The 13,280-nt window shown below is 43.4% G+C and overlaps 1 protein-coding gene across 2 annotated transcripts in view; it reads left to right on the top strand.

The window, feature by feature from the left end:
- Positions 1–7,678: 7,678 nt before the first annotated feature.
- The window catches only part of RB1 (RB transcriptional corepressor 1), a 119,212-nt gene continuing 113,610 nt past the window's right edge, over positions 7,679–13,280 (top strand). For both annotated transcript variants that reach the window (XM_090025951.1, XM_090025960.1), the window contains exons 1-2: positions 7,679–7,896; positions 10,063–10,180. In XM_090025951.1, coding sequence (XP_089882077.1) covers positions 7,790–7,896; positions 10,063–10,180 — 225 coding nt within the window. In that variant the 5' untranslated portion in view covers positions 7,679–7,789. The remainder of the gene's footprint in view (positions 7,897–10,062; positions 10,181–13,280) is intronic.

Consider the following 13,280-nt stretch of genomic DNA (forward strand, 5'->3'; position numbering starts at 1 on the left):
CCATTCTGCAAGAGCCCCACATTTCCCTTTGTTCTTCCTCCTCCTCCCTATATACCTGAAGAAGGACTTCTTATTGTCCTTGATTTCGATTGCCAACTTGATCTCGGTCGTTGTCCTTGCCTTCCTTATTTTCTCTCTACAAATATGGGCTATACTTGTGTATTCCTCCTTGGTGACTATCCCTTATTTCCACTGTCTGTAAGCTTCCTTTTTCTTTTTTAAGCACTCTTGACTCATCTGGTAAGCCAAGAGGGCTTCTTGGCCCCTTTACTACCTTTCCTGCATACAGGAATGGACATTTTCTTTGCTCCAAGGATCACTCCTCTGAGGAATGACCATCCTTCTTGAATTCCCTTCCCCTCCAGTCCCTCTTCCCATAGGGTCTCTCTTATTATTTTCCTATGCTCATTAAAGTCAGCCTTCCTGAAGTCAAGCACCTTTGCCCTACTGGCTAACTTCCCTGACCTACAACAGATAGTTAATTCTATCTTCTCATGATCACTATCTTCCAGATTACCCTCAATCCCCAGATCTCCCACTGTGTTGTCTCCTTTGACTAGAACCAAATCCAACAAAGCCTTCCCCCTGGTCGGCTGGTTCACCTCCTGTACTAAATAAAATTCTTCCATGCAGGTGAAAAACCTATGTGGCCAATCAGATCTGGCTGAGCGACCTTCCAGCAGAAGTCAGGCTAAGTCTTGGTCTGGCTAAGTCTTATTATATTCAGGAAATAAAAAGGGGACTTTCATTTTCTTATTCAAGAAAGTAATTCAAAGAACTTTCACTTTAAATTTTGCATGTTCTTTAATATACCAAATATTGGGGTCTCATATGAATGCTTATACAACATACCATAAGGGGTTAACATTATTTCTGCTAAAGGAGCTTCTGTTCTATAGAGACAGAAAATGAACAAAGGAAAGGAAGTAGTATCTCTGCTTAATAGATATTTTTCAGCACTAAGTTACTTTCTTTGGGTTATACAGGAAGCTTGTGACAAGGCCAGGAACTGAAGTGAACCTAAATAACTTTAATCTTACTTCAATGCATTAACCACACAACCATCCATTCTTCCTTTTAATGGCTAAATTTGGTAACTAAATTTCATAAGTCCAAAACCTAAGCCCATGACTTGATTCAGTTCTCATGTAACTTATATTTTATATGAAGCACTCTTCATTAAAAATGTTGTAAAGCTAAGTATTCAAATATTAGAAAATGGCAAAATGAAGGTTGCCAATGTAATTTAATTTGTTCCTCAGCTTGTTCATATGGATTGATATAGTCAGAGACGAACCCAGCAGGGTACGGGGCCCAGGGCAAAGCAGCCTGTGTGAAGCTCCCGTCCCACTTATGCTGGGGAGTAAAAGCCCTAGCACGCTGGATGTGGCAGGATGGGTGGTGGCCAGAACTTCTGGTCGAAGCAAGCAAAGAGTTATCCAACCTGCCAGGCAGGAGGATAGGTTAACTGCAGTTGCAGCCTCTCTGCCCAGTTCTGCGGGCCCCCCAGAAGTACAGGGCTCAGGGTGGTTGCCACGAATCACACCCTCTAGGGATGGCCCTGGATATAGTACATGATTAGATGGTTACATGGGATCCCCTCCACCCCTCAAGAGAAACCCTTTCTCATTCAGTGTATAGAATAGAAGGCAGAGTCTTAATGTTATAAGAAGAAAAACTGTGTGTTATAATCCGTGAGTGTGGATCTGCGGGGGGAGGACAGGCTGGGGAGCTTTTCCCTTTCTAGCTCTGAGCTTGTGGAGCTGGGTGGGGAACAAACTCCTCAGCCCCCACCACCAGGGAGCTCCCAGTGCTGGTTCTGTGACCCTGGAGCCACTGCTGGGAGACCCTTCTCTGCCAGCCCAAACCTGGTGGTCATGGGGCTTGGGCTGGAAGACCTTATCTCCCAGCCTAAGCCCTATGACTGCAGGGCTCAGGTTGGGAGATAAGGGTCTCCCAGCCCCCCCACCTCCCAATCATGATGCTGGGATGGTGACTGGGAGATATGGATCTCCCAGCCCCTATTCTGCAATCTGAGAGGAGGGGGCTTGAAGATCACTGCTGCTGGAGCAGGGGGACATAGCCCCTGCGTGGGCTCTTGTGGTGGAAGCTGTCCTGGCAGTAGGCAGCTTCAGGGGACAGGGAGCTATCTCCTGCCCCCTAGTGGATGGCTGACCAGCAGCAGATTTGCCAGGCATCTACACAAGTGCTACCATGCCATTACTAATGCCAAGTAAATTTGCTACTTGCATTTGCAGGTAGCAAATTTATTTGGGATTAGGGAGATTTACTATGAAATAAGCATGTGCACTTATAGACCCATGTGCTTATTTCACAGTAAACTATGCTAATTCACCGTTAACCATCTTGTGTAGACATGCCCACAGAGATGTAACAAACAGAGTTGGCACCCTGAGCAAACCTGATGGCGGCAGGGTAATGCATGGGTTCCTGTAACGAGGCCGTGGGAACCAGCAGTTTTACCTAGCCGTGAACTCCTAAATAGTCCCTGGCTGAACTGCTGCCACATACTGTGCCTGTATGAGCTGTTGCTCTTAAGGAAGCAGCAACCGGGGATTTTTTTTGAGTTTCCAGCTTGGGTAAACCATGGAGCTTTCCTAGCTGCCAATACAAGGACTCTGCAGGGGTGGAGGGCGATTCCAGCGCCCCCTCCTAACTTGATATCTAGGGTGGGTGCCCCTCTTACTTACCACTAGTTATGCTACTCCCTAACCACTAGTTTGCAAAGTTGGGCTTCCTATCACTTATTCTCCTTGTTTTAATGAACCTGATGTTCTTTCTTGCACAATGATCCAGTTTTAACAGAAAGGATAGAGGACACCCCTCATCACTTGGCTTGTGGTCTGGTAGTTAAGACTTCCTTCTGAAAGGTCAGAGCTGTGGATTTGAATTGCCCCTAAAAGATGGGGAGGATTTAGAAGCCAAGTCTCCCATTTCCTGGGCAAGAACTCTAATCATCTAACCATCATATACCAGGCAGGTACCTCACTCCCATCTCTTGTATTTTTTAATGACAATGGCTGTGCTTTGTGCTCAGCATAATGCTACTGCTGTATTAAGAAGACTCAAAGCCTGCATATCAGAATGGTTTGCTCAAGGAACTTGGGTGCTGCTTCCTCTAGTTTATAGATTTCAATGAAGCTTTGGTTAGAGCTAGATGGTGAGTTGCTTGGACTGGGGCAGTTCTGGGCAGGTGCAAAAAGCAGAACTGCAGACACCTAGGGAACATTCTGACCAATGAGGGCTTAGCAAATTTAAGGAGCAGCTCAGCTGAGTTGTTTTGTTTTTGTTTTTTTTCCTGGAATCACATTTTGGACTTCAGTTCCTAAAACAGGGCAGAGGCAGACTTTAACCACTGACGTTTGCCTTTGAATCTGACCCTTAATACCTGTCTAATTCTAAGCAAAGGATGTTCCCCTGGAGTTTAACAGATATCTCTTAGGAACTCTGTGCCAAGATAAAAAGCTTGCTCCCTAGGCAGTTATACAGAAAAGGTTAAAAGGAGGACCCAGACTTTCTGCCTGTCACATAAATGAGCTATGGTGGTACTATAAAACACTACAGCAGCTGCCCAGGGAGGCTTTGCTGGGAGAAAGAAAAGGTGTGTGTTTTTATTTGTTCAACTTGTTGACAGCTGTAAAGATCCCTAATGTCTGGAAAAAAATGTTCTGTGATGTTTTGCTCATTTCAAATTCTTTTGCATTCCTAAAGCCAGTCCTGAAAAAGGACTCCAGAATGAGCTGCAGTTTAGGATTTTAACTTGCTATCCTAAATCCTTTTAACTGCATATGATATATACTAGTGATTCTCAACCAGGGTGTTGAGACATCTGGAGGAGCTTTGGCATCATTTCAAGTGTGCTGCGGAGTGCCATGCAATATTATCACTGTTAACTGTGCAAACATGGTTCACAAGATAAACCCAGACATTTCAAATAGGATTCCATAATGTTTAAAATATTCTGACCAGCTGTGGTCTTTCTGAGTTCTTGGCAACAGGAGAATTGCTCTAGTATTTTATTTGTCCATAGTCAAAAACTGAGGGACAACTAGGAGTTGGCATTTTCTGCGGGGTGCCTCCAGTCTATCAAGAGGCACCTTGAATCTAAAAAAGTTGAGAACTATTGATATGTGCACTTCTAGACTTTTAACTATGGACAACTCTTCTAATTTGAGTAGAAAAAATTTCCTAAAAGCAAAGGTAGAGAGAAAGTGCTACAGCTTCACTGCCACAGTAATATGGAATGATTAAATAATTATTTACCTTATAACTGAAGGACTGTTTTTCCTCAAAAATAGTTTGTTCTGTACTTGATTTTCCTCCTTACAATATTGTGCATTAAAACATGTGGCTGGCTGTGGTACTTACATTTGTTAGCATTCCACATAAAATGCAAACCCCAAAGGTATTTAATTTGGTCTGTGTGCATGTGGATCTCCAAACCTAGCTGTGGCGTGTCTCACTCCTGTGATTCTTGTTGTTCTGACACTATCTTGGTGTATTTGATAATTACCAGTTCTCTGTGATGTGATTCTTTGCAAGGGACGTAAATAAAAGCTGCACATAATGCTAAAAACTGCATGGCAGAAACCCTAAATATTTTAACTTAGCCTTGCTTATTGCTTTATTAAAATTTATTAGCTTATTATTACATTTTTATTACTTTTCTTTTAAGCATTTTAAATTGCGCAAGCATCTTAAAAAATCATCCCTAAAAATACAATAATTTAATTTCCATTTCTCTTTAAAAATCAATTAAACTACCTTAAATTATTGGTTTTAAAAATTCACAATTTAGCTATCTTACTACTACAACACAAAACCAAAATCAACTGTGTACTATAACTATTTTACACCAAGGTTAAAAAACTCTAAACAAGCTAAACAACTAATAATACACCACTGGTATACTACTTTCAAGGAATATTACCATCATAAACGGTGGTCCTAACTGTTATGTTACATTCTATTATCATCTTCTTTATACTAACTAAAATACTGCTAATTGTAATATGTTGTATATGATGTTAAATAAAACACATGTATTTTAAATTAAAATCACATACCTTAATTGCTTTACAATATATAGCCTTTCAAAAATTATACAGTGATTTATTCAAAATAAAATGTTTTAAAGGATCAAAGAAGGGAATGTTATACAAGTAGCATGAATACTAGCTTGATGTTAGGTAAATAACATGGAAATAGACTTTTGTACATTGCTTTTAATCTTATGTATTTCCTTGAGTTTTGCATTGCCTTAAGAAACTCCATTTTGTATTGCTCTGTAGCTTGACATAAGTGCTCGACCTTTTACTCTTTTGTATGCTGTATGGGTAAAAGTATGTTTGTGGAAAAGGAAAACATCAGCTAGCAACTGGTTGAAGAATGCAGACAAATAAAAGACCAAAGGAGAAGAATTCACCCCAGAACAGTGAGAAAACAATGGCAATCAACCTTCAAGAAAGAACACAGTAATAACTTAGCTAAAGCCCAGAGGACTGGGTGATTTGACAAGCTATAAAAAATGGGGTGAGACATACTGATTTTGGGTATTGTTCTGCACGTCACCCTAAAGCTTTGGTTTGTCTGACAAGATGTATTGGCAGAAACCGGACTCCCACTTGGATCAACTTGGCTGTCCACTAAGTTGATCTGAGCACCGATAAGACTGATAATATATACCAGCACAGAACAGAAATTGAGTATGAGTGTGGGGTGTGTGTATGTGTGTATTAAGTGCTTAATTTATAAACATAGCACTTTGCCTTATCGCCCTCATAAGGCATCACTTGTGATTTGAAGAGCTGGCAGTCTATGTAACACCTGCACTCCAGTCTCTGCCTCTTTTCCTCCACCCACCCCCATATGCTGCTTGGGCTGCTCCCTCCTGGATGACAGCACATGGAAGCACTAGCCCTTACCCAGCCAAGCTGCAGCTTTGGTGCTGCTCATTGACCAGGAAGGGGAAGAAGTTTCCATTGGCTCTGTGCCCAGGAGAGACCCCTCCAGCACTAGCCAGAGGCTAGCTGCACTTGAGAGCGATGGGGAAGGGAAGGAAACTGCAGAGGACAAGCGGAGGAGGAGGCAGAAGCCTGCTGTGCAATGTTGCCAGGTCTTAAATATGAAATTATCATATTGGAAGCTCAAATTATTGTATTTTCTGAAAACTATTGTATGTTGAAAGAAGTATGCAAATACATCTTCTTCTTATTTACTTTATATTGCTCACTGTAAATCTCCAGTGAGTGAGAGAGAACTGGAAGTGTTAAAATGATCATATATTATCATACACCTGGCAATGTTGCTGCTGTGGGTCTGACTCTGGCCTCAACCTAGGCTCAGGGCCAGCGTCAGAGCTGCAGCTCTGCTACACTTTAAGGGAATATAAGAGAAGGGGCTTTCCCCTCATGCTGGGGATGTGGGGGAAGGGGAGCAAGAGAACCTCATCTCATTTTCTAGCAACTACAGGTTTCCCTCCTTGTATGTGGATTGTGTAGGTGCAAATTTGCTCTTATGCAATGACCTTTTTTATACCAAAAATTCGTTACATGTGAGGTAAATTCATGCGTATGCGATTGGTGTGCTGGAAGCCCACAGTCAGCTGCTTTGTGCAGTGCACTATGGGAATGACACGCACCAAAATATAGTCTCCTGTGTGGGTCTGTGTTCCTCTGTTGTTGCCTCCGACATGCATTTCTGTAGGTGCCATCCCCATTACGGTAACATTCACTCCCACCCTGTGCTTGTGTGTACTGCCTGCTGTTGGTGAGTACCAAAATTGACTAGTAAAAGTGGTAGAAATGAGTCTGGGGGTCAGTGCTGTCTAGGTCTCATATCCCTATTTGTTACATTGTAAAGTGGGTTCCCTTTATGTAAATGCAAATTTGAGTTATGTGTCATTTTACAGGAGGACATACAAAAAACTAGAACTCTGTGTTCCAAAATGATACCTTTTATTAGACCAACTGGAAAATTACAAGAAAATTGTCCTTTTCTGCAAGTTTTCGGGATCAAAGTCCCTTCACCAGGCTCTGGGAAAAGTGTATATGGTACAAGATGGTAAAATGTCCCCAGGGGTAGGAAATAAACTTAATTTTTGCACAGATGGAGCTAAAGATGGAAGGCTGTCCGTTGGGGTCCATGAGAGTGTCTTTGTGAGCTCTGTTGAGCATTTTGATGCCTTGATCAGGTAGAATTCCTTCCCTGGAGGGGTCACGTGGCAGGATGGGAGGTTTCCCGGAAGCGTATGTACAACATAAAGCGATGGGAATCTGTACAGTATGTTTATTTCTGCTTTAACCCCAGACTGCTCAAGACAGCCTGAGGCCCGAGCCTGCTACCAAAGCTCCAGGTTCATTTTTGCTTGGAGAAACAGACCGCGAGGCCCCCCCGTCCTAATCCCTGCGCCCGCCCGTGGCTGCAAGTAGGCACCTTAAGACCTGTCCCGCCCCCGCCGGCGAGGGAATGACTGCGCTAGAGCCCGTCACCGCGACAGCTCCCTACTGGTCAGCATTGGCGGCTGCTCGGCCGAGCTCACTGGCTGCGCCGCTCGTGAGAGGCATGACGCGTTGAGCGCCCGCCGCTTCCGGAGTCTTGGCTTTTCCCCCTCAGCCCCGCCCCTTTGCAGACTCCCTGGGCTCCGCGAGCCGGAAGTAACTATGACTGTGGGCGGGGCTAACTGACGTGCTTTCCCGCGGTTTCCCGGCTCGGCCGCGTAGTCTTCTCTGCGGCTCTTTAAACCGCGGCCCCAGCGGCACTGCCCGACATGGCGCCCAGGCCCCCGCGCAGGGGTGCCGCCGTCGCCCTCAGGGGGCAACGCGCTAGCCCGGAACGCGGCGCGGCCCCCTCCGAGCCCTCGCCCGCCGCCCCCAGGTGAGTCCCGCCCGCTCCGCGCTGCCGGGGGAGGGGGCTGGGCCCCCTCCGCTGTGGCGGCTCTGCCCCCTCCGCTGCGGCGGCTCTGCCCCGGGGCTGGAAGAGGAGAAGCTGAGCGGGAGTGGGGCCGCTCGCCGTGGTGTCTCTGGGCCGCTGCTTGGAGGGCGGAGGGAACCCGGCAGGGTGCAGGAGTGCGGTGTCTTCCCAGGCTGACCCCGGTCGTGTGGGGGGAGACTTGTAGCTTTGTAGAAATTTGTAAAATAAACCAACGACCCTCCCCGCCCCCACCCCTGGACTCGAATAGGGATCTGTATGTTAAGCCACAGAGACCTGGGGCTGGAAGGGAGCTCCAGCTTCCTGCCCTGAAGTGGCGTCATCCCTGTCCGGGCTCTCTGCAGCGCTGCCCTCCGCCCTGATGCCACAGGGACCAAACACACTTGCCTGCTACAGGGGAAGGCCTGCAGCCAGTGTCCTGCTGCTGTGGGGATATGCTTGGGGTACCCATGCCCCTGCCACCCTGGAAGCCAGAAACCCCCACAGTCCATGTCAGTCTGATCATGGGGTAAAACTCCTTCCTATCCCCAAATCTTGCAGTCAGTCTGACCCTGAGCGGACGGGCAAGACCCTCTAGCCAGGAACCTCTGGCTTTATTCCTAGCAGGAGCCTTGGCACATCCCAGTGAAAGTGCCCAGCCCTGGCTGCAGCCAACACTCAATGCCTCTGATGCAGGTTTAAAAACACCAACACATTGGTAGTGGGGACAACTAGCAAAACCCAGAAGCATAGGAAGTAGCACTCAGCCCTGGTTGGGGGGCTTGCTGAGCTCTTTGAAACAGAAGAATTGCTCTAATATTTTTCTGCATCCAAAAACCCCCAAGTGAAACTGAAGCCCTGGCATTTTCTGAAGGGGGGTGTGGCATGTGGCTAAAAAAACCCTCCTTGAGAACCACTGATTTAACCTGGCCTAGCTTGGGAGTGCATGACCTTGTGTGGGCAACAACCTGCTCTTTTCTGCAAGTCCATTTGTAGCATCTGACAAAAGATTTATTTTTTTCCCCGTGTCCCTTTTCCTTTTATATAAAATAATTTATTTCTGGCAGCCCATTTACTGCCTCAAACAAAGTGGGTTGTTGCTTGTGGCCCCTGCTACACGTTGTATATATTAAACAGTTAACTGGTAAATCTCATAATGCATTTAGGCTGGCCATACGTGGAAAATAATTCTCGTACAGTTAACTGGTTAAGCATGCAGTAAATTAAGGCCAGCCACATATGCAAAGGTATTATCACACTATAAAAAGGACTGTCCAGCTATAAACTAGCCAATCAGTTATGAAGTTAGTACTTGAAAATGTGTAACAATAATATAGCTGGTTTCTGTCCAGCTTTAATTTGAAGGGGTGACAGGACCCTATGAAAGCTCATGTCTTGTTGAATTAGTCTCTAAGGTGTCACCTTGCCCTAGCTTCTGCCTGACTTAATGTGGCTAACCACCTCTTGAGTCTGCCCTATGTCTTGTGATCTGTAGGATTTTCCTAAATTCTTGTGTGAGCAAAATATTTCTGAAATGCTAATTTTCATTTTTAAATGGCTAGTAATAAGGAATCTACCATGTTCTTTGATAAATTATTCAGTGCTTAATTAACCTTAGTGTAAAAGATTTGGGCCTTATTTCTAATCTAGATTTGTACCATCCAACTCCTCTTAACTGGAACTTGTTTTACCTTTTCCTTGCTAGACTGATTGCCAGAGGCACATGTAGGTCATGATCAATTCACACCTTAACCCTGTTTCTGAGTTGCTTGATTTTTTTTTTTTTTTTTTTTGCTGCAGAGACTATTTTCCTTGTTCAGGCTTTTCTCTAAATCCTCTCCATCTTGCATCCTTCAGTCTAGAATCTTGATGTTAAATGATTGACAGGTTTGAGCCTTGCAGACATTTTTGCAGAATAAACAGGTTATTCACATTTCTGCATGTGTGGCAACGTTCCTAACTTTTTGTTTTGTTTTGGTAAGATGTTCTGTGAAATTAGCTGTAGATGTGACAAACAATTGTCTTGATCCACACATCTGATTTTAATACTTAATAAGCTTGTCAGACAAGTAATCCCTTATCTGGTGGCACAGACCAGCCTAATACTATTTTTATTTTCTCTTCTCTTGCTAGGCTTGAGTTTGGAGAAGCAGATTTTGTTGCACTTTGTGACATTTTAAAAGTTTCAGATGTCATAAGAACAAGTGCATGGAAGACATATGAAAAAGTGTCATCTGTGGTTGGATCTCTAGTGAGTACTCGGGAAAGCTAATGCTCATGATAATATTGTAGTAGTGGTACCTATTCCTTGATTCCAGGTATTATATTTATGTCTTTGCTTGACTTGACATATTTTTACAGCCATTCTGGGAAGCAAATGATTCAAAATTAAGTCTGAGAGCTCCGTGTTGCCATATCACTTTTCTAATGAAGATTTTTATCCAAATCAAAATGTACAAATGCTGTTGTATTCATGACTCTATATAGTAAAATGCGTAGTCCCCCTTTTTCCTATATAGAAAAACTGCTTTCTATCTCTCTCTCTCTCTGTATATGTATGTATAAAGAGAGAGATCTATAGATATATATCTATAGATAAATAGTGCTGGTTTTAAATGCTGTCCCGACTGTCCAACTGTCCCGACTGTTTATTTTACATAAATTTATGGTACTGAGTGTATGTGTGCAACACTGTGTCTACACTGCAGCCAAAGGTATGACTGAAGCATTTGTAGGCATACCTGGGATAATTTTAAAATAGCTGTCTTAAGCATTGATAGTGGTATAGTGATGACAGCAAAAAGAACAGTACAGGATACACACCCATGTCCTCCACAGCATTTATAAATGCTTTGAGTGGGGCTTGTAATCTGTGCTGAGCCCCCAGCTACTACAACTAAACTGCTATCAGTATCCAAGCTATCTAGCTCATTTAAAGTTAATTCAGGTATATCAGTAAGACCTCTAGTATCATCTCTGTAGTGTGAAAATTCCCTGAGGTCTTCCCCACACCTCCCTCTGCCCTTCTTCCCCACTCCCTAAAATTGCTGGTAGCCAAAAGAATGTTCCTTGCCTTTAAGGACTTTGCAAACAATTTTTCCAACAGTCTTAGCAGTTAATTACTGCATCTCTCTGAGCAGATGGATATTAGTGCCATTTACCATAAAAGTCCTTAGATGGTGGAGCAGCAAATGCTGCTTCCAGTCAAAGTAGGATTTTCTGAAAATGCAATTTACTAATCACTAGCAGTTGCTGATGGTCAGGGGTAGAAGTTGGCACCTGCTTGGGGTGGGGGTGAAACGCTGTAATGGAGCTTAGTTGTGAGCACAGACCACTCACTGCCAACCCAAACTGCCCTCGCTCCTGCAGTCACTGCTGCATTGTAGTGGTGCAGCTTTTCTCTGCTGTGTAGGACGAGTCATGCCCCCACATCCCCACCTCATGTCAATACCACAGAAATGTTCCCCCCACCCCCAAGTTTTTTTGGCCACAACTGGCCTGTAGGCCATAGATAGCTGATCCTTTGTCTAGGGACATCTACCTGGGAGAAATGCTGGCACCTTTCCATCCCAGCAGTTGAGTATGATAATAGAGTAGGCTTCACAGCAGCTCCTGGACCTTGCTAGGGATATTTGACTAGTGTTCTTCGTTCTCTTTTTTTTTTTTCCCCATCACACTTCTTAAGCCCTCCCTTAATTTTTTGATTAGCTATTAGTAACTTGAAGGGAAAGCCTTCAGACTGCTCAGGACTGAAGCTGAAAAGCAAGTAAGTTCTTTTTTGCATGCTTCAAAACTTTAGCTTTCAAGAGAAAAAAGACACTTTTCTTTATTTATTTTTAGCTAAATATTCTTTAGTTTAGAAGTTGAAACCCTGGTTGGCCCTCTAAAACCAAAAACTTTGAAATACTTACTAAATAAACTTTAAAAACAAAGTCTTCCAGATATGAATTAGTGCAGTGGTATTTCAGTGTCTGGATTCTAGGTGCAACAGCAGACCTGAGAGAAACTTCTATCCAATCTAAAATGTTGACCAAACCTTTAAAGATGCGGTAGTTTTACCTCTTATTGCTTTCACCAGAAAACTATGGCAAACATTTGCCCATCCTTGTTGCATAGTGACAGGAATGGGTTGTAGAGAAGAAGACTTCAGATCCATTTTATGGCAGTGCAGTTTACTCCTGACTTAATTAAAACCTGGTAAGATTTATTTCCTGCCTTGTTTGAGACTTCACTGATTAGGTCTTTAGAAGTGTTTTATCAGGTCTTTCTACCTGAAACCTCATCTCTTCTTTTTCATAAAATCCTAATTAGAAGGGACCTCAAGGTCCAACCCCTTGCACAGATACTGGGTGCATTTATAAACATATATTTGTCTGCTCGATCTCCGGCATGTCAGAGCAGACTCAGTTAATCGGCAAAATGTATGTCAGGGCTGAGAAAATGGTGGCAGTGCGCTTTTGAATTAAAACACCTTTGATGGCATTCATGTTCAACAGTGTGCCGCTGCCATTTTCTCAGCACTGCTGTGTATTTCGTCATTTATACAAATGTATGTGCTGCAGCGCCGGGCACTTTTAAAAGCGCCTGGTGCTGTGGTGCAAATGTGCGCAAATGCCCAGGGTTTGCTGTTCCTAAGCCAGTATCTAAAAATTTGCAAAATAGTTAATGGGGTCTGAAATGATTCTAGGTGATGCAATATGTTAAGTTGCCAATGGCATCAATCAACTATATAAACAAGTTAATAAGAAATTTCACATGGATGCCTTATAGGAACACACTTGTAGAAGGGATTATAATCCATGCTTGTGCAGTGAAAACTATAATTGCAAAACTTAGAACATTAAATACTGGAACCCTGTCAACTCTTATCTACTTTTTCTGCATCCTACAGCTTTTCCAAAAAGATGGCAGTTTTCTACAAATGTAGCATCTCAAAATAATTTGACATTCTCAGTGATAGATAGCACTGTGTGTTCATCCCTTTTCCCAGACTGCTGCAAACAGTATATCATCTGTTAACAAAGAAGTAATTGAAGTAAGTGGATAACAGTGCTCCCTCTGTAGTTGGACATCTGGGAAAACACTAAGAAGTGCAAACAGAAGAGAGAGAATTTCAAGTTTGTTTAAAAAAAAAAAATCCAACACTTAAGAAAATTTAAAGCAGTCTGTGTCAAAAAGAGTAGTCCTGGATACACATTTCTGGCTTCTCATTCTTAACTTGTTTAGCTAAGAACATCAGTGGCTTTCTTGGCCACTTCTCAGATCTGGTGTTTTAGTTGAACTTACTACTTATTGGGACTAGAAGGAAAAATTTGGATCTTGATGAAAAAATGAAGATAGTAGGATCAGTG

The sequence above is a fragment of the Crocodylus siamensis genome, chromosome 1 (genome assembly GCF_052110815.1).
Source record: "Crocodylus siamensis isolate JL-2025a chromosome 1, ASM5211081v1, whole genome shotgun sequence".
NCBI classification, from domain to species: Eukaryota; Metazoa; Chordata; order Crocodylia; family Crocodylidae; genus Crocodylus; species Crocodylus siamensis.